Source organism: Oryctolagus cuniculus, chromosome 11 (assembly GCF_964237555.1).
Source record: "Oryctolagus cuniculus chromosome 11, mOryCun1.1, whole genome shotgun sequence".
In the NCBI taxonomy this organism is placed as follows: domain Eukaryota; kingdom Metazoa; phylum Chordata; class Mammalia; order Lagomorpha; family Leporidae; genus Oryctolagus; species Oryctolagus cuniculus.
In genome coordinates, this window is record NC_091442.1 from 23,103,369 (window position 1) to 23,123,214 (window position 19,846).

Below are 19,846 nucleotides of genomic sequence, written 5' to 3' on the forward strand. Positions count from 1 at the left end.
TTGACCACAACAGTCGGAACTGAGCCCATCCGAAGCCAGGAGCTTCCTCCAGGTCTCCCACACGGGTGCAAGGGTCCAAGAACTTGGGCCATCTTGTACTGCTTTTCCAGGCCATAGCAGAGAGCTGGATTGGGAGCGGAGCAGCCAGGATTCTAACTGGCACCCATATGGGATGCTGGCACTGCAGGCGGCGGCTCTACCCATTACACCACAGCGCCGGCCCCAGAACCTGACATTTTAGTTCTTTGACCAGTTAGTTCCTTTATTTCTCTCATACCCCATGTTTGTTATTCCTTGAGCAAACATTTGGTGTGCGTACTATGTTCTAGGCCGCCTGCTAGATGCCTGGGATACAATGATGAATGATTTGTATTCCTGCCTTTAGATGGTACACAGTTAATGGGATTGGGGCAGAGAGGGCATGGTACAGGGTCTGGACTGGTGAAGACCAGGTGCTTTGAGACTTCAGAGGAAGAGGAGTGGCACATGTGCAGTGGCTCTAGAAAGACTTCATGCAGGCTGGTGCCGCGGCTCAATAGGCTAATCCTCTGCCTGCGGCACTGGCACACCGGGTTCTAGTCCCGGTCAGGGCGCCGGATTCTGTCCCGGTTGCCCCTCTTCCAGGCCAGCTCTCTGCTGTGGCCAGGGAGTGCAGTGGAGGATGGCCCAAGTGCTTGGGTCCCTGCACCCATGTGGAAGACCTGGAAGAAGCGCCTGGCTTTTGGCTTCTGATCAGCTCAGCTTTGGCTGTATGGCCATTTGGGGAGTGAACCAATGGAAGGAAGACCTCTCTCTCTGTCTCTCTGTCTCTCTCTCTCTCTGCCTGTTCAAAAAAAAATTTATTTTGGGGCTGATGCTGTGGCACCATGGGCTAAGCCTACACCTGTGGCACCGGCATCCCATATGGCTGCAGGTTCTAGTCCCGGCTGCTCCTCTTCCGATCCAGCTTTCTGCTGTGGCAGGGAAAGCAGTGGAAAATGGCCCAAGTCCTTGGGTCCCTGCACCCACGTGGAATACCTGGAAGAAGCGCCTGGCTTCTGGCTTCGGATCAGCTCAGCTTTGGCTGTATGGCCATTTGGGGAGTGAACCAGTGGATGGAATACCTTTGTCTCTGTCTCTTCTTTATATCTGTAACTCTGCATGTCAAATAAATAAATAAATCTTTTAAAAAATTTATTTGAGAGCTAGAAAGAGCTCCCATCCACTGATTGACTCCTCAAGGAATCACGATGGCTGGGCCTGGACCAGGTCATAGCTAGGAGCTCAGTCCATGTCTTCCACATGAGTGGGAGGGACCCAGCTACTTGAGCCATCAGCTGCTGAGTTCAAGAGTACACATTAGCCTGAGGCTGGAATTGGGAACAGAGCCTGGAGTCAAGTCCAGGTACTCCGATTCAGATTACGGGCATCCAGAGTGGGATCTTAAACACTATACCAAACACCCACCCTCAAATACTGTTGATTGCAGATTTGAGAATGGCCGTTAGAAACCTTAAGCCCTCTTTGAAAACTCCTTCTGGTTGTGAAGTTTTCATCTTGATTGAGCTCTAAGTAGGAATCACCTATGTTAGTCACCCAGTTTCTGTACCGGTTGAGTTTAGCTTCTCTTCTAAAAGGAGATCTCTGGGACTTAGACTTCACAGCCCAACTGAGGCCCCTGCCTTCTGCTTTTCTCATTCTCAGCTCCAGAATGGGCTCCTAACTGTGTAGGTGCTCGAAGACTTTGTTCATGGCTGTGGAGTCAAGAAACGTTTCCTACAGTTAACTCAGGACATCCCACTTTTCTTGGCTTATGCCCGTTTTTAAAGATGGGATTGCTTTTCCATTGGCTGCATGGTGTACTTTGCTCTTCATATTTTATTTTGTGATTGCAACCTGTTCTGCTTTGTTTCTCCCTTCTTCCTTGTGACAGACGGAAGGAGTTACAAAACGTTTGGCAGAAAAGAATGACTTTGTGATCTTCCTGTTTACATTGATGACAAGTAAGAAGACATTCTTACAAACAGCAACCCTCATTGAAGATATTTTGGGTGTTAAAAAGGTGAGCTGTGTCCTCCAGCCATGTGGGGGAGGGCATCTCAGACCACTGAATTCTCAAACCTGAATAATGCAGAATTCTTTGAAAATAAATTTTCCATACTCATGTGTTAAAATTTATTTTTGTGTTACTTGGGTATATTCAGGTATAAAACTAGGTTATACTCCTTTTACTGATGGGTCTTACATGAATCTAAAATCTAAATTAACATATAAATTGAAGCAAATCTAATTATAAAACTCAAAACATCAGATTCACTTTATGAATTTTATGTGATGGTTAATGTCACTTTGCCGAAATCAAATTGCCCTCACTAATTATTATGGTGTAAGTTCTTTATAGCATACCTATACTGTTGTGTGATGTGGTGACTCCATTTTCCTGCTGTGAAGCCTTCATTCATTGGGATATGTTCCTTTGGTGATAATATTTGGCCTTCGAGTTGGTTAATTAATACCAATGAGACATAAAGATAAAACATTGAAATCCTACCACTTCGCCATCAAGTAGATGTTCATGTGATTTGTTGGTTTTTGAAAAATTGTGAATGAAATGAAAACACTAAATGAAAAATTTCTCATCAAGAACTCCTCCCACAAGATTCATCCAAAGGTCTCTGTTAGAAATGCATTATGTTAGAGTTTGCTGTAATGCTTGTTAGGACCTGGAGCTTGTTTCCCTGGTCCATGCCTGTCCTAAGCCTCCATGTTGGTTGTTGGTTGACAGATGTATTCCTCTTAACTGATGAGTTGCCTCCTACAGGTTGCTGTTGGAGGGAAGACGATGCCATCTGCGTTGTGGGGATTCCATCTTTGATTTCTGTCTTTCTGATGCACTTCCCCCAGGCCTTGCTTTTTACCACTCAGGCAGAAGAAATACAAGTGGCCCATTGTCTCCAGGAACACACTGGAGATGTGTGCAGGCCCCAGACAGACCCTTTGTGCCCTTGATAAAAAGGCTTTGTTGTTTTTCCGATAGTTGTGTGCTCCAGCAAGTGTGTGAAAGGGGACCTCTAGGACAGAAATCTAGACTGCTGGAGGCCAGGATTGCTCCTTCTCGTTCCTTTTTGTGTTACAAGAAATAGTCATGGTCATGGATTCTACTAAACATTATGAGTACCTTGGTGCAGTCTGAATGGGGATAGACATCATACAGGAAGTAGAAACCCAAATCACCAACTTGGAAGGTAACAAAAGATAGGTATTAAGAACTTATCAAGCATTTTTTACAAATCAGCGTGAAAAAATGAGCAATGATATGAACAAGCATTTCACAGAAGAAAAACAGATGATCCATAAATGTAGAAGATGCTTAGCTTTGTTGATAATCATGGAAATGCAAATCAATACCACAGTGAGAAGGAGAACAAATGTTGGTGATAAATGTTTATCAGCGGGGGCTGGCGCTGTGGCTTAATGGGCTAAACCTCTGCCTACAGCGCTGGAGTCCCATATGGGTGCCAGTTTGTGTCTTGGCCGCTCGTCTTCCAATCTAGCTCTCTGCTATGGCCTGGAAAAGCAGTGGAAGATAGTCTAAGTATTTAGGCCCCTTTACCCACATGGGAGACCTGGAAGAAGCCCCTGGCTCCTCCTTTGTATAGGCTCAGCTTCGGCCATTACAGCCATCTGGGAAGTGAACCAGCAGATGGGAGACCTTTCTCTGTCTCTCCCTCTCTCTGCCTATAATTCTGCCTCTCAAATAAATAATAAAATAAAATCTTAAAAAAAAAAAGGAATGTTTATCAGTGGAAACGCTTGTACACTGCTGATAATTTTTCACATCAGAATAAGGGTTTTTTTTTCCCTAAGATTTATTTTTTATTTATTTGAAAGGCAGAGAGCGAGAGACCTTCCAGCCATTGGTTCACTCCCCAAATGGCCACTGGGGTTGGGCCTGGACCTGGGCCTGGGCCTGAGCCTGAGCCTGGGCCTGAGCCTGAGTCAAGCCAAAGCCAGGAGCCAGGAGCTTCCTCCATGCATCCCACGTGGGTGCAGAGGCCTAAGCACTTAGGCCATCCTGTGCTGCTTTTCCAGGCACATTAGCAGGGAGCAAGGTTGGGGAAGTGGAGCAACTGGGACTCGAACCAACACCCAAATGGGACGCTGGTGTTGCAGGTGGCGGCTTAACCTGCTACACCACAATGCCAGTCTTTCTAAAACTGTTTTAGTGGAAAGACGATAATAAGCAATTACCAGAGTGTTTACTTCTGAGAGAGAGGCAGAGATAATCAAACAACAAAATGAAGCAGGCTTCTAATGCCAGATTTGGGACCCATACACTGAATTGGGTAAGGGCTAAAGGAACTGATGGGCTCCAGTCACGCTTTCAGTATAGTGATGTTTGTTGTGTACTGGCGCAAGGAAGAAACCCCCCAGATGTGCCCACCACAGCAAACACCTGTCCTCCCCCATTACCAGAAACAGAGGGGAGTGGGATTCTTGAGGCCTTCCAGGAATCATTTGTTTGTTCATTGCACATTTCCTGATAGCTTCATTACGAGATCCTCTGCTTTGGGACTCTGGAGAAAAGGGAAGACACAATTCTCACTCACAGCGGCATTAGATTGTTTGGGAAACAGATGTAGGAATGGATTATTACAAGTTCATGCAGCGGTAAAGAGATAGTCCAGTGGAAATTAAATTTGTGGAATGGAGGATACCAGGTGTCTTCTGAGGACTACAAGGATAGTTCAAAACAGATGTGGTATATTTCACAAAATTGTAGATTTTAAGGAAGAAAATGTAACAAAGTATTTTATGAAATTCAATACTTGTTCATACTTAAAGCTAAGACTTGCAGGGAAATTCCTTAACTTGATAAAGTACATGTATTAAAACTTAATAAACATTAAAGTTAATTTTGAATCCTTGGAAATTATTAGCCTAGAAAAAGACAAGAATAACTGTTTCCACTTATTTCAGAGAAATGGTCACATACGCATGTACACAGGGAGCACCTGTAGGGGTGTTCAGTACAACATTAGTTAATAGTGAAAAGTTGTAGTTCACCTGAATACTCATAAAAAGGAGACTGACTAAAATGTGGAGTAAAATGGTAAAAAATGATTGCCAGTTATTTTCCTTGGTGTAGATAAGTCTCAGTGTTGAGTCAAAAGTAAGATAAGATGTAACTTGTACTGGATGCAGAGAGAAGTCCATGTGTTTTAATGAAGATAAATTTTAAGTATAAAAATTTATGTAAGAGTAACCAACACAAAGTTCAAAACAATGGTTCTGTCTGGGGAAGGAGAAGGGAATGCAGTTGCGTAGGGGTACAAGGAAGTGGACACAGCAGAGGGCATACCCAGTCTCTTGAGTGAAATGAGCATGGAAATTGTTTCATTTGTGTCTTCTTAGGAAATGATCCGACTAGATGAAGTCCCTAATCTGAGTTCCTTAGTATCCAATTTCGATCAGCAGCAGCTTGCTAATTTCTGCCGGATTCTGGCTGTCACCATTTCAGAGATGGATACAGGGAATGATGACAAGCACACGCTTCTTGCCAAAAATGCTCAGCAGAAGAAGAGCTTGAGCTTGGGGCCTTCTGCAGCTGAAATCAACCAAGGTGAAGTTTCTGAGTTTGCAGGATTTGTGGTTGTAGACTGAGACCCTTCCCAAATTGTCCAGCCTTCAGTATCTAGAGTTTTGCGCATGGGAGGGCTCCACTTACGGAGTGTAAACTCTCTGTGTCTGTTCCTTATTCTGGGGGACCAAGTTCTGTAGCTTTTATCAGATTTTGAATTTAAAAAGTTGAGAGTCACTGTTTATCAGTATTACAGATCTACATACCTTTTGGTCTACTAAACTTGCTGGGCTTTTATCTTACAAATAGAATATCAAGGTTATTGTTTGTAACATTGTAATAACAAAAGAATGGAAATTCAAGTGTTCATCAGCAAGAGACTACTTAATTTATAGAATATATAATGGAAAATTGTAGCTTAAAAAAGAATAAAGATGATATTGTACTGGTATGCAGGATCTCCAAGATATGTTAATGATGAGATGCTGAGCAGTGTGTAGAATCACTTTTTGTATTTAGGCAAGGAGGGACAAAAAAGACCTACATTTGTTTTATGTTATGCGTAAAGAAACAGAAAGGATACATGGGAAACCTAAAGGGTTGACCTGTTAGCATGTGGCTGGAAACAGTAGATGTGCCAGCCCGTGGGAATGGAGCTTCTTAGTGTATGTTTCTATATATTGTTTGATTTTATGACCATGTAAGTATACTAATCATTTTTCAAAACATTATTCTGACTCACCTATTTCTTCTGAGTGCAAAAGAGCTCTGTTCTGTTGATAAAATATCCTTACTTAAGAGGATTTTGGGGAAACTGGGTATATATCTGTTTCATCCATAAGAATATAGATGATCCGTATTTCAGCTGAAACATGTATGTGTCTTAAAACCTAGTTCATGAATGTGAACAGGCTAGAAAAACTGTAAATATAAAACATATCACTGTTTACTTTAGGGTTAGCCAAATAGACAAGGTAAAATAATAAAAATGCAGAGGAAAGCCATGACCATCCGAAGGCGGCCCTGATGATGCTCTGAAAACCGAGCTTTGTTGCTGAAGCCTGGTTTGCTGCTGTGTGCATCCCCAGGGCTGGCTCTGCAGAGCTGCCAAGTGCGGCACAGCAGCCTCCTCCTTACTCAGAGGGGTCCTTCACTGACTCTCTGTGCGGTTTAGTTAGGAGTAGCACGCGGTCGTGCTGTGCCGCTCAGGATGTTAGGGAATGTAATTTTATGTGTTTCAGTCATATGGAAAAACTGAAGTCTGTGGACCCCAGATAAGTGGGTCTTCCTCTAGCTTTGCTTTTCCTCTGTGTCCATAGATACAAGACCTTTCTTGGTCAGTGAAGGGTGTTATTTCCCCTTCTCCTTGGGACATTTGGGAAGTTCTCACTGTAGTAAACCGTAAAACATACATTTTAAAAAATATGTGATTTACAATTAAATTATATATATATAAAGCTGATTTAAACATATACACGTATAGGCAGTGGCTAAAGGCAACATTTGTTAAACTCATACTCTATAGCAAACACTGACCCAACTGTTTTATCTAGAAGTGATTTTATTTAGTTCTCCAAGAGGTCCTGTGCAGTAGAAATTATTAATATCTCTATTGTGTGTATGAGAAAATGGGGTCAAAAAGATGCAGTATGGAAACTTGTGAGTGCCAGTGTACTAATGATTTTTGTCTTTCTGTTTCCCATTGAGGAAATTAATCTGGCAGATTATTATTAGTTATATTATTAGTAGTAGTATTAGTTTGAATTATTTTCACATGCCTAGATGTAAACAGATTTGAAGGAAGCCACCATTATTCATCCTTGAACGTGGACTTCTTGTCAGGCTGGTTTGGTATTAACCCCAAACCCAGTTTTCTTTGATTTGGAGGATTTAAAAAAAGGTCTTTATAAAGTTTCTAGATGAGTTTCTATTTATTTATTTGAAACACAGAGTTAGGGAGAGACAGAGAGAGAAATCCACTGGTTTACTCCCCAAATATCTGCAACAGCCAAGGCTTGGCCAGGCTGAAGCCAGGAGCCAGGAGCTTCTTTGAGGTCTCCCATGTGGGTGGTGTGGGTCCAAGTACTTGAGCCATCTTCTATTTTCCCAGGTGCATTAGTAGAGAGCTAGATCAGAAGTGGAGCAACAAGGTCTAGAACTGGCACCCATATGAGATACTGGCACTGCAGGTGGTGGCTTTACCTGCTACTCCATAGCACTAACACCTGTGCTTCCACTCTTCATGTGTAGCTTAAGGAAGCAGATACTGAAAGTTTTTAAGAACATGGGCTTAAACCAATACTGTTTGATCATTTACTTTTTCTCTAAAAAATAAATTCAAACTTGGAGTCACTATATAAACATGTTATGTGATCTCATTCTTAGTATCCATGTTATATTCCATTTGTATGACTGTATCATTGTATTTAGTCTGTTACTGAAGAACATTTAGTTACCTCCATATTTTTCCTACTAAAGAAACTGTGTCAATGTACATCTTTATACAGATATCTGTGTATACAAATGGTTACTTCCTTAGGGAAATTTCCAAAAATGGACCTCTTGGCTCAGAAACACACAAATTAAAGACATAAAATTTATTTCTGTTTATTTTTTGACCAGTTGATACAAGAGAGCCTGTTTCCCTACACCTGCTAAAAATTTGCCTTGTATCTGTAACTTTCACTATTTTCCCTTGTCATGGCAATTCCCTTTTTTTTTTTTTTTTTAAAGATTTGTTTGTTTATTTGACAGAGGTAAGCAGGGGGAAGAGGGAGAGGGAGAGGGTGAGAGAGAGAGAGAGATCTTCCATCTGCTGGTTCACTCCCCAGATGGCTGCAGTGGCTCCACAAGCCAGTTGCCAGGATCTTTCTCCACGTCTCTCTATCTCAGATAGCAGGGGCCCAAGCACTTGGGCCATCTTATGCATTTCCCAGGCCATTAGTAGGGAGCTGGATTGGAAGAGGAGTAGCCAGGACATGAACCAGCAACCATATGGGATGCTGGCCCGTTGGCATTTCCTTTTTTTTTTTTTTTTTTAAAGATTTACTTATTTGGGCCGGCGCTGTGGCTCACTAAGCTAATCCTCCGCCTTGCGGCACTGGCACACCGGGTTCTAGTCCCGGTCGGGGCGCCGGATTCTGTCCCGGTTGCCCCTCTTCCAGGCCAGCTCTCTGCTGTGGCCAGGGAGTGCAGTGGAAGATGGCCCAGGTACTTGGGCCCTGCACCCGCATGGGAGACCAGGATAAGCACCTGGCTCCTGCCTTTGGATCAGCGCAATGCGCCGGCTGCGGTGGCCTTTGGAGGGTGAACCAAAAGCAAAAGGAAGACCTTTCTCTCTGTCTCTCACTGTCCACTCTGCCTGTCCAAAAAAAAAAAAAAGATTATAAAAAAAAAGATTTACTTATTTGAGGGCAAGACTGACTGACTTCTTATTTGAGAGGGAGAGTTACAGATAGAGAGAGGGAGACACAGAGGTCTTCCATCGCAAATGGCTGCAATGGCCAGAACTAGGCCGATCCAAGCCAGGAGCCAGGAACTTCTTCCAATTCTCCCATGCAGGTATAGGGCCCAAGCACTTGGGCCATCTTTTAGCTGCTTTGCCAGGCCATTAGTAGGGAGCTGGATGGGAAGTGGAGCAGCTAGGACGCGAGGCACCCATATACCTTCTTCACCAAGTGCCAGCCCCTGGCATTTCTTTTTAAAAGACCATTTTTGGCCAGTGCTGAGGCATAGTGGGTAAAGCCGCCACCTGCAGTGCCTGCATCCCATGTAAGCACTGGTTCAAGTCCCAGCTGCTCTGCTTCTGATCCTGCTCTCTGATGTGGCTTGTGAAAGCAGTAGATGATGGCCCAATTCCTTGGTCCTCTGCACCCACCTGGGAGACCTGGAAGAAGCTCCTGGTTCCTGGCTTCGGATCGGTACAGCTCTGGCCATTGTGGCCAGTTGGGGAGTAAACCATCAGATGGAAGACCTTTCCCCTCCCTCCCTCCCTCCCTCCTTCTCTGTCTCTCCCTCCTTCTCTCTGCCTCTCCTTTCTCTGTGTAATTCTGACTTTCAAATAAAAAGTACATCTTTAAAAGAAAAAAAGCATCTCTAACTGGCTGATATCACAGTGTGAATCATTCCTATCATTGCAGATTGTTTGTAGAGGGCTTTAGAGCTGGTTTGCTTGTCTGTGTTTTCAAAATCCTCTTCTCTCCCTGGCAGCGGCCCTTCTCAGCATCCCTGGCTTTGTTGAGCGGCTTTGCAAACTGGCAACTCGAAAAGTGTCAGAGTCAACAGGCACAGCCAGCTTCCTTCAGGAGCTGGAGGAGTGGTACACGTGGCTGGACAACGCTTTGGTGCTAGATGCCCTGATGCGAGTGGCCAACGAGGAGTCTGAGCACAATCAAGGTACCTGGGGGGATCCTGGGGCTGGGGGGGGCGCTTTCCTTTGGTTTCCTGGAGCCATTCTTAACCTCTTTACCAAGAAGAACCGATATGAGATTTCCTCCTGGAAAAATTTTCCTCAGGGCATTCCTTGTCCATGGCTGTTAAGCTTTGATAGCTGTTTCAGAAACTTCCCTGGATTTCCTCAGAGTGAACCAAATTGCAGAGAAGGACTTTGTGCAGAACCTGAGGCAGCTGTTCTCACGGACTGACTGGAACCAGTAAGCAGAGCATTCCTAGGAAGTTTTTTCTTGGAATCTTTTTCCATACATTCTTTTAGCCTTTTTCCAGTGCCTGGTGCCTCTGTTAGCATGAGACAGTAGGCTGACTAGTCAGTACATGGATAGACTCTAGTCTCAGGGGCAGCTTTCTGATGAAGGACTCAGCCCATCTTGGGTCAGGTGCCCATCTCTGAAGCATTTGACTGGCCAGCAGAATGGGGTCAAATTGTACAAACCCAGGACTTCTTCATCTCCCAAAGAAGGAATATGTTGTGTTACTCCAAGGGACAGGCCACCAACTTTTTTTTATTCCCTACAACTCCAAGTTGAAGAGGCTAAGTTTTTGGTGAGAATGGCTGGGAGGTGAGGGGCTCGCTTCTCCATCCAGGTCCACACCACACTAATGGTACGGAAGCTTTACCCCCAGACATTGCAGACTGAGGTTGCTATGGCTCCCGTTTCCCTACCCCCAGCTCCCTTGCCTTTGGAGACTCCACACCAGGAGAGGCAAGCTGAGATGAGAGGCTCCTACCCTGCGCGGCACAGTGGCTCAAAGATTTTGCCCAAAAGGAGAGGCAGTTGGTAAGAACAGAATATGAGGAAGTTTAAGCATAAGGACATTCTTAAAACAATGCAGATTTTGGTGGCAAGCAAATAAGGCCAGGAACTCTTACTAATCAAGAACAAGATAAACCATAGGCCAACTAGTTCACTAGAGAACCAATGAAACAGCTAAAAGCTCTCCTAAAATCAGAACAGATCTCAGTGTCAAAAACCATTTTTGCCCAATTTTAATTGAATCAGACTCTGGAGCAATTTATGCCTCAGGACCTTGTCAGAAACAGTAGAGCATTCAGCCACCAGTTAGTGGCTCCCTGGGTGTGATACCAGATAAAGCAGAAAGCATAACTGGGAGCAGGGGAGGCACCAAAGAGAGCCTTGGTAAACCTCATCCTCTCACACCCAAGGCCATGCTCTCTCAGGTTCCACATTAAAGGCGAAACCAATCCTTTGGAAAAATAAATTTTATGAAGTCTAGGCAAGTCATTCAATAGATAAGCAAACAGCAAGCCCTGAAGTGGGAAGAGGAATTGATGCACAGAGTTGCTACAGTATATTACCTAAAATGTCCAGTTTTTAACAAAAATTGAGACATGTAAAGAAACAGGAAGTTTTGACTTTTACACAAGAAAAAGGCCACAGAAATTGCCCCCTGAAAGGACCCATATATGCAGGTGTTTATTTATTTATTTATTTACTTTATTTGACAGAGTTATAGACACAGTGAGTGAGAGACAGAGAGAAAGGTCTTCCTTCCATTGGTTCACTCCTCAAATGGCCGCTATGGCCGGCGCTGCGCTGATCCAAAGTCAGGAGCTTCTTTCTGGTCTCCCATGCGGGTGCAGGGGCCCAAGCACTTGGGCCATCCTTCACTGCCCTCCTGGGCCACAGCAGAGAGTTGGACTGGAAAAGGAGCAACTGGGACTAGAACCCGGTGCCCATATGGGATGCCGGCACCGCAGGCGGAGTGAGCCACGGTGCTGGCCCCGTTATGCAGGTTTAATAATGACTTCAAAATAGCCATTTTATTTAAGGATTTGTTTATTTATTTGAAAGAATTACAGAGGGTGAGCTTACATCTGCTGATTCACTCCCAACGTGTCCTCAATGGCCAGCGCTATGCCAGGCTGAAGCCAGGAGCTTCATCTAGGTCTCCTACATGGGTGGCAGGGGTCCAAACACTTGGACCATCTTCCGCTGCTTTCCCAGGCACATTAGCAGGGAGCTGGATTGGAATTGGAGCAGCCAGTACACAAATCAGCATCCATATGAATTCAGGTGGTGGCTTTACCTGCTTTACCACAACTCTGGTGCCTAAAACAGGCATGTTTAAATACATGATCAAAAGAACTAAAAGAAACTGTTTAAAGAACTTAAAGAGAGCTATGAGGTAAAACAGCCCATCAAAAGGAAATAATAATAAAGTAATAATAATAAAAAGACAGGAAACATAAAAAAGAGCCAAATCGAAGTTCTAAAGGTATAATAACTAAGAATGGAACTGGCACAAGAAGGAGACAGCAGACTTAAAGATAGATTGATAGAGATTAGCATCCTGAAGAATGGCGGGAAGTAAGAAAAGCAGAGAGCCTCAGAATACTATCAGAAGGATGTGGGAGGCCGGCGCCGTGGCTCACTAGGCTAATCCTCCGCCTTGCGGCGCCGGCACACCGGGTTCTAGTCCCGGTCAGGGTGCCGGATTCTGTCCCAGTTGCCCCTCTTCCAGGCCAGCTCTCTGCTGTGGCCAGGGAGTACAGTGGAGGATGGCCCAAGTGCTTGGGCCCTGCACCCCATGGGAGACCAGGATAAGTACCTGGCTCCTGCCATCGGATCAGCGCAGTGCGCCGGCCACAGCGCGGCGGCCATTGGAGGGTGAACCAACGGCAAAGGAAGACCTTTCTCCCTGTCTCTCTCACTGTCCACTCTGCCTATCAAAAAAAAAGAAGGATATGGGAGATATAATGGCTGAAAACATTGCAAATTTAATACAAAATGTCAACGTACACATCCAAGAAGCTCAAAGAACGCCAGCTATGATTAACTCAAAGAGATCCACACTCAGACACAACATAATAAAACTATTAAAAGACAAAGTAAACTTTGAAAGCAGCAAAAGACAGTTGGTTCCTCATGCCCAAAGGTATCCCAGTAAGATTAACAGCTGACTTATCAGGAATAATGGAGGTGAGAAGGCACTGGGGCTGGGGCAAGTGTTGTGGTGCAGCTGGTTAAGCCACCACTTGCTATGTTAGCATCCCAAATTGCAGTGACAATTCAAGTCCTGACTGCTGTGCTTCCAATGTAGCTCCCTGATAATGTGCCTGGGAAAGCTGCAGAAGATGGCCCAAGTCCTTGGGTCCCTGCCATCCATGTGGGATATCCTGATAAGTTCTGAGCTCCTGGCTTTGGCCTGGCCCAGACCCGGCTGTTGTGGCCATTGTGAGTGAACCAGCAGATGAAAGATAAGTGTGTCTCCCACTCACTCACTCATTTACTCACCCTACTCCCCTTATTCTGCCTTTCAGTAAATAAATCTTAAAAAAAAAAAAAAAAAAAAAAATGGAGGAAGAGGCAGCGGCAGTGGGACTAAGATGCCCCTGTCCCATTTTAGAATACCTGGATTTGCTACCAGTTTCTGATTCCAGCTTTCCCTGGGATGCAGCAAGTAATGGCTTAAGTGGTAGGGTCTTTGCCACCCATGTGGGAAACCTGGATTGAGGGCTCAGCTCCTGGCTTTGGCTTGGTCCAGTTCCTACCATGGTGAGCAGTTGGGAAGTGAACCAGCAGATGGGATCTGCTCTCACTTTTATCTTTCTTCTCTATCTCCCAAATAAATAATGTTTAAATTAAAAAACATAGTGAGGAAATCATTAGAGGAATTAAAATGTTATATTAGCAAAGAAAATTATAGAGGTGAGCGTTTGGCACAGGAGTTAAGATACCATTTTGAATACCCACATCCCATAATCAGAATGCCTAGATACGAGTCCCAGCTGTGTTTGTAACTCCCGCTTCGGGCTGGTGTACACCCTGGAAAGCAGCAGTGATGGCTGGAGTAATTGAGTCCCTGCCACCCATGTGGGAGACTTGGATTCAGTTCCTAGCTTCCAGCTTCAGCCTGGCCCAGCCTTGGCTCTTGTAGGCATTTGAGAAGTGAATCAGTGAATGGAGGACCTTTTTATATCTCCTGGCCTTTCTAATAAAAACAAAAAAGAAAAATATAGGCCAGTATCTCTGGACTGTAGAAGCAAAAAATACTAGCACAAATAAATACAGCAACTTACAAAATGCTTACACAGCTGGTAGTTGGTGGAGTGGATTAAGCTGCTGCTGACAACACCAGCATCCCATGTGAGTGCTGCTTCTAGTCATGGCTGCTCCACTGTTGATCCAGCTCCTTGCTAATAAACCTGGGAAAGGAGAAGATGGCCCAGCTGCCTAGGTCCCTGCCACCCGTGTGAGAGACCAGGATGGAGTTCCAGGCTCCTGGCTTCAGCTGTATTCACAGATTGCATGATCTTGCATGTAGAAAAAAACTAAAGAATTCATGAAAAATAACCAGTGAATGAATAAAAGAGTTCAACAAAGTTTCAGGACACAGATGAGTGTTCAGAAATAAAGACTATTTAAATATAGTAGGAAGTAACAAACCAAAAATGAAATTAAAGTAAGTTTCATTTATAAAAGAAGTAAAAATAAAAAATGCTTAAGAATAATAAGAAAGTACATAATTTACACTCTGAAAATTACAGCACATCATTGACAGAAACTCTAGACCTAGATAAATGTAAAGATATTTCCAAGAACTTGATTTATAAGACAGTGTTGTTAAGACAGCAGTATTCCAACACTTTGACCTACAGATCAATCTACAGATTCATCATAGTCCCTATCCAAAATCCCAGCAAGTTTCTTTGTGGAAATGGAATCACTGATCCTAAAATTCTTATGGAGAAATAAATGCAAAGAATCCATAACAGGCCGGCGCCGCGGCTCACTAAGCTAATCCTCCACCTAGCGGCGCCGGCACACCGGGTTCTAGTCCTGGTTGGGGCGCCGGATTCTTTCCCGGTTGCCCCTCTTCCAGGCTAGCTCTCTGCTGTGGCCCGGGAAGGCAGTGGAGGATGGCCCAAGTGCTTGGGCCCTGCACCCCATGGGAGACCAGGAGAAGCACCTGGCTCTTGCCTTCGGATCAGCGCGGTGCACCGGCCGCAGCGCGCCAGTCGTGGCGGCCGTTGGAAGGTGAACCAACGGCAAAAAGGAAGACCTTTCTCTCTGTCTCTCTCTCTCTCACTGTCCACTCTGCCTGTCAAAAAAAAAAAAAAAAAAAAAATCCATAACAGCCAGAACAATCTTGAAAAAGAATACCTTATAACAAAATGTACACTTCCTGATTGGAAAACTTATCACAAAGCTACAGTAATGAAGATAATTAGCTCCTGGCATAAAAATAGACATATAGATCCCTGGAATATGAGAATTCAGAAAGAAGCCTTTACACACATGGTCAGTTGATTTTCATCAAGCACCCCAAGACCATTCAACACAGGAAAATTAGTCTCTTCGCAAACAGTCCTAGGGCCGTTGGATATCCATATGCAGAAAATGAAGTTGGATCTTCGTGTGCAAAATTGAAGTCAAAAGGATCAAAGACTGTAGAGCTAGACCTCTAAAATCCTCCGGGGAAGACACAAGATAAATATTCATGAGCTTGGATTTGGCTGTGATTTCATAAATGACATCCATAGCAGAAGCAACCAAGCTAATAGTTAAGTTGAACTTCATAGAAATTGAAACCTCTGTGCTTCAAAGAACGCACTCAAAAGAGAAAAACCCCACAGAATGGGAGAAAATATTTGCAAAACATGTCTGATATGGGTATACACAATGTATGAAGAACTCCATAGGCCAGTAATAAAAAAGACAACTCATTTCAAAATATGGACAGAGGATCTGAATAGAAATTTCTCCAAGATATGGCAGTGGCCAGTAAGCACACTGAAAATATGTTCAGTCTCATTAGCCATCAGGGAAATACAAATGAAGCCCACAGTGAAATGCTATTTCATGCCCTCTTGGGATGTTTACCACGAAAGACAGGTAGTGACAAATGTTAGCAAGGAAGTGGGGGAAGTCATCCTCGTTCACTGTTGGTGGGCTTGTAAAAAGATGTGGCCATGTTACAAAACAGTCTGACAGTTCCTCAGAAGATTAAACACACACCTCCATGGCCCAGATACATATCTATGAGAAGTGAAGACATATTTGACAAAACTTACTCACGGCTGTTCATTGTAGCGTATTCATAATAGCCGAGCTATGGAAACAACCCAGATGTCTTAGCTGATGAATGGGGAATGGGTCAACAGAGTGTGGTATACAGTAAAATATTACTCAGCGATCTAAAACAATTAAATACATGCTACAGCATAGATAAACCTGATAGCATGGTGCGAAGTGAAAGAAGCTGGTCACAGAAGATCATGTGTTTAGTGGTTGCCTAGAAGTGAGAGGTTTGATGGGAAACAAGGAGTTACTGGTAAATGTGTGCAAGATTTCTTCTGTAGCTGATTAAAATGTTCTAAAATTGATTGTGGTGGTGGCTGTACAACTTTGAATATGCCAGAGCCCATTGAATTGTGGTTAAATGGGTAGATCATATGATACATGAATTGTAGCTCAAAGCTATTTTTAAAATGAGAATGCCCTAGGGAGTGCAGTGAAGTGTGGACACACTGAGAGTGGTGACTGCTTTCATCACTTTTGTGGTGCAAAGAGATTTGTAGGGAAGGCAGGCCTCTTGAGCTAGTTTTCCCCTCTTCATCCTTGAGTATGGTTTTATTCCTAAGCTCTGACCTTTTCATTCAAGACTGTGTTTCTTGAAAATATTTATTTCAGGGAGTTTGTCAGGTCTGTGCAATCTGGGCACTTGAGGAGTCCCAGCTGCCTGTGTGTCTCCACCCACGTTTGTCACTGAGGTGGGCCTGTGTGCCACACAGGGCCCCGGGAACTAGGAGATGAGGATGCCTAGGCCTTCCGGGTCAGCCAGTCACGTGTGTGGTAAATCTGCACTATGAATCTCTTTCTTTCCCAACCAATATCAGCAGCTCTGGGAGCTGGGCCAAGGAGTCCCAGCATGGAAATGGAGTAATTACAGTTTTTGCCCCCAAGGTATAAGAAAATATATGTGAATAGATAGAATTTTCTGCAGTAAAATCTTTCTAAGTCTTTGACCACTGCCACTTCAGTTGACATTAAGGGCTTGCAGATTGACCAGAAAGCAAGTAGCAATCAAGCATCACCAGAAAAACTCAAAAAAGAGTTCATTTTTTACTTCTATTTCACATAGTTAGGTATGCCTGACAGTCTTGTAAATACCACCACCATTTAATCTTCGTAGTATTAAGAGGTAGACCCTGTTGTCAAAATGGCTGTTTTCTTTTTTTAAATATTTATTTATTTTATTTGAAAGTTACAGAGAGAGAGGGAGAGACAGATCTTCCATCCTCTGATTCGCTCCCAGGTGGCTGCAATAGCTAGGGCTGAGCCAGGCCAAAGTCTTTTCTTCCAGGTCTCCCTCGTGGGTGGCAGGGGCCCAGACACTTGGGTCACCCTCTGCTGGTTTTCCCAGGCCATTTGCCGGGAGCTGGATCAAAAGTAGAGTAGCTGGGACACAAACAAGTGCCCGTATAGGATGCGGGCGCCACAGGCAGTGACCGTCCTGGCTAAGCTGCAGCAGCAGCCCCGCAGCTGCTGTTTTACTGAGGCACAGACAGTGCAGCTGGAGGAGGGGCTTCCAGCCCAGCAGCCTGGCCTCTGCAGTGCTCCTGCCACAGCCGTGCCGCCTCGTCTGTTGTGCTTCATTCAACAATGTGTCTTCTTCCAAGGCTGTGATTTTATACTAGTGATGCAACACTCAGAGAAATCCAGTATACCCTACAGAAGTCACCATGTCTTCCAAGGGGACCTTGCGTGAATGTATCTGGTGACCACTGCTCACACCACACTGTTGAGCCCCTGGCAGAGGCCTCTAGAGCACCAGTTCCAGTAGGAGTTTGAAAGGACCTTAGCTGATATTCACCATCCTTTCGCCCTAAAGATGCGGAAACTGAAGGGGAAGAACTCTCCGAGGTCACCTACCCTGTAGAAGTCCTCTGAGCAGTGCTTTCTTAAAATTACAGGGACCCAGCCATGACAGGAGCTTCTCGAGAATCAGGGGCTAGGCTTTTCTTGTGTTCCTAGTCAGTCTTTTTTTTTTTTTTTTTTTTTTTTTTGACAGGCAGAGTAGACAGTGAGAGAGAGAGACAGAGAGAGAAAGGTCTTCCTTTGCCGTTGGTTCACCCTCCAATGGCCGCCGCGGCCGGCGCGCTGCGGTCAGCGCACCACGCTGATTCGATGGCAGGAGCCAGGTACTTCTCCTGGTCTCCCATGGGGTGCAGGGCCCAAGCACTTGGGCCATCCTCCACTGCACTCCCTGGCCACAGCAGAGAGCTGGCCTGGAAGAGGGGCAACCGGGACAGAATCCGGCGCCCCGACCAGGACCAGAACCCGGTGTGCCGGCGCCGCAAGGTGGAGGATTAGCCTAGTGAGCTGCGGCACCGGCCCCTATTCAGTCTTTATGGTAACCCTCGCCATAGCATAAAGCCACCTCAGGCCTGGGGAGGAGGCGACTGGCGCAGAGTCACCTACCAGCAGTTCTAACTCCAGAGCCCTCTCTGATCCCCTGGTCCCCTCCCTTCCTTTAAGTGCCCTCCACTGAGGCCTGGATGACCTGCAGAAGTCTTTTTCAACTGAGTAATAGAGTAAATGAGATGGGTTCCATAAAGCCTCTGGTTTCTTATCTGCTGTCATTGGTAATAGTGAGATGAGATAACATGGAAATATGTGAATTTGCATAGATAGTATGTTCATTTGCATCATTGATGGGAGTTTGATCCTTAGTCTGCTTTAGAAAGTGGAATCTTAGAAAGCTAGATGGTTCTTTGAAACACAGAGAAAAAAAAATCTTGAAAAGGCTGGGTCTTCAGCCTTCAGTGGTGTGTGCTTGTGGAGGCCCCAGTCAGTGTTCAGAATCCTTCATGACCTGAAGGAAGAGATACATAGTTTACTCTCACGGGCATTTGGCCACATTCTGGATTGTCTGGTTAGCCAGCAGAAAGAGGAGTAAGGGGGAAAGGGATGGAGCACGGGACCACGTTGTCTGTGTCAGAATATTTTTACTTTGTCCAAGGTGATGAGATAAAATAGATCTATGGTGTCCATTTTTCTGAGTTTCTAAACATGCTTGGATGTTGGGGGTTTGGAGGGAGTTTGGTGGCTTTTGAAAGCTCTGTCGTGGGCTTGGAGTCCAGTCTGATGGTTCTGTGACCTCAAGTCTGTGCAGGGCAGGTTTGAGGGGCAGAAACGTTTCTCACCAGCCGTGACTCAACCCTGTCTCCCGGTGGCTGTGTCAGCCTCCACTGTGTTCCCTCCTCCAGGGGCTTCTGAGGACAATGGCCTGCCTCACACTTCAACTAGGACCCAGCTGCCCCAGTCAATGAAGATTATGCATGAGATCATGTACAAACTGGAAGTGCTCTATGTCCTCTGCGTGCTACTGATGGGGCGTCAGCGAAACCAGGTGGGCCCCTCTCCGCCATCTCAGAACAGGGAAGCCATGAGCAGATGCTGCCTGGGTGCTCGTGGCCTGCCAAGGACTCTGTCAGACCCTCTGTCTCTCCAGCTCAGCAAAGCACAGGGCTTCTTTGCCTTCTCTCTGTTCCACATGGCAGGAAACCTGCCTGGTTCCAGAGCCCAGGTTCTTTGCACTGAACCTTGCCAGGGGCAGCATTTCTAGGTAGCATTGCAGCATGGGACAGGGGTGGGCAGCTTACCTCGGTAGAGGGGAGAATCAAGGACTGGTGACTAGACAGACTGGTCCTGCAGATGCAGTCTGATGTGGGCAGAGCCCAAAGCTATGTCTGTTTACAAAAACTGGGCAAGTTGAGGGAGGCTCCAGATGAGCCGGGGTTTGCTGAGTATTGGAGCAGATCCAGGAGGGAGGAGCAAGGACCTGTAACCTACAGTAGGAGAA

General features: G+C 45.1%; 1 protein-coding gene across 2 annotated transcripts in view; it reads left to right on the plus strand.

Moving 5' to 3' along the window:
* The window catches only part of TRPC4AP (transient receptor potential cation channel subfamily C member 4 associated protein), a 72,733-nt gene that overhangs the window by 37,826 nt on the left and 15,061 nt on the right, over positions 1-19,846 (plus strand). Inside the window, exons 6-9 of one of the 2 annotated variants that reach the window (XM_002710789.5) lie at positions 1,913-2,041; positions 5,395-5,602; positions 9,770-9,955; positions 19,227-19,393. In XM_002710789.5, the coding sequence (XP_002710835.1) occupies positions 1,913-2,041; positions 5,395-5,602; positions 9,770-9,955; positions 19,227-19,393 (690 nt within the window). The remainder of the gene's footprint in view (positions 1-1,912; positions 2,042-5,394; positions 5,603-9,769; positions 9,956-19,226; positions 19,394-19,846) is intronic. The other variant, XM_002710788.5, reaches the window with a different exon arrangement.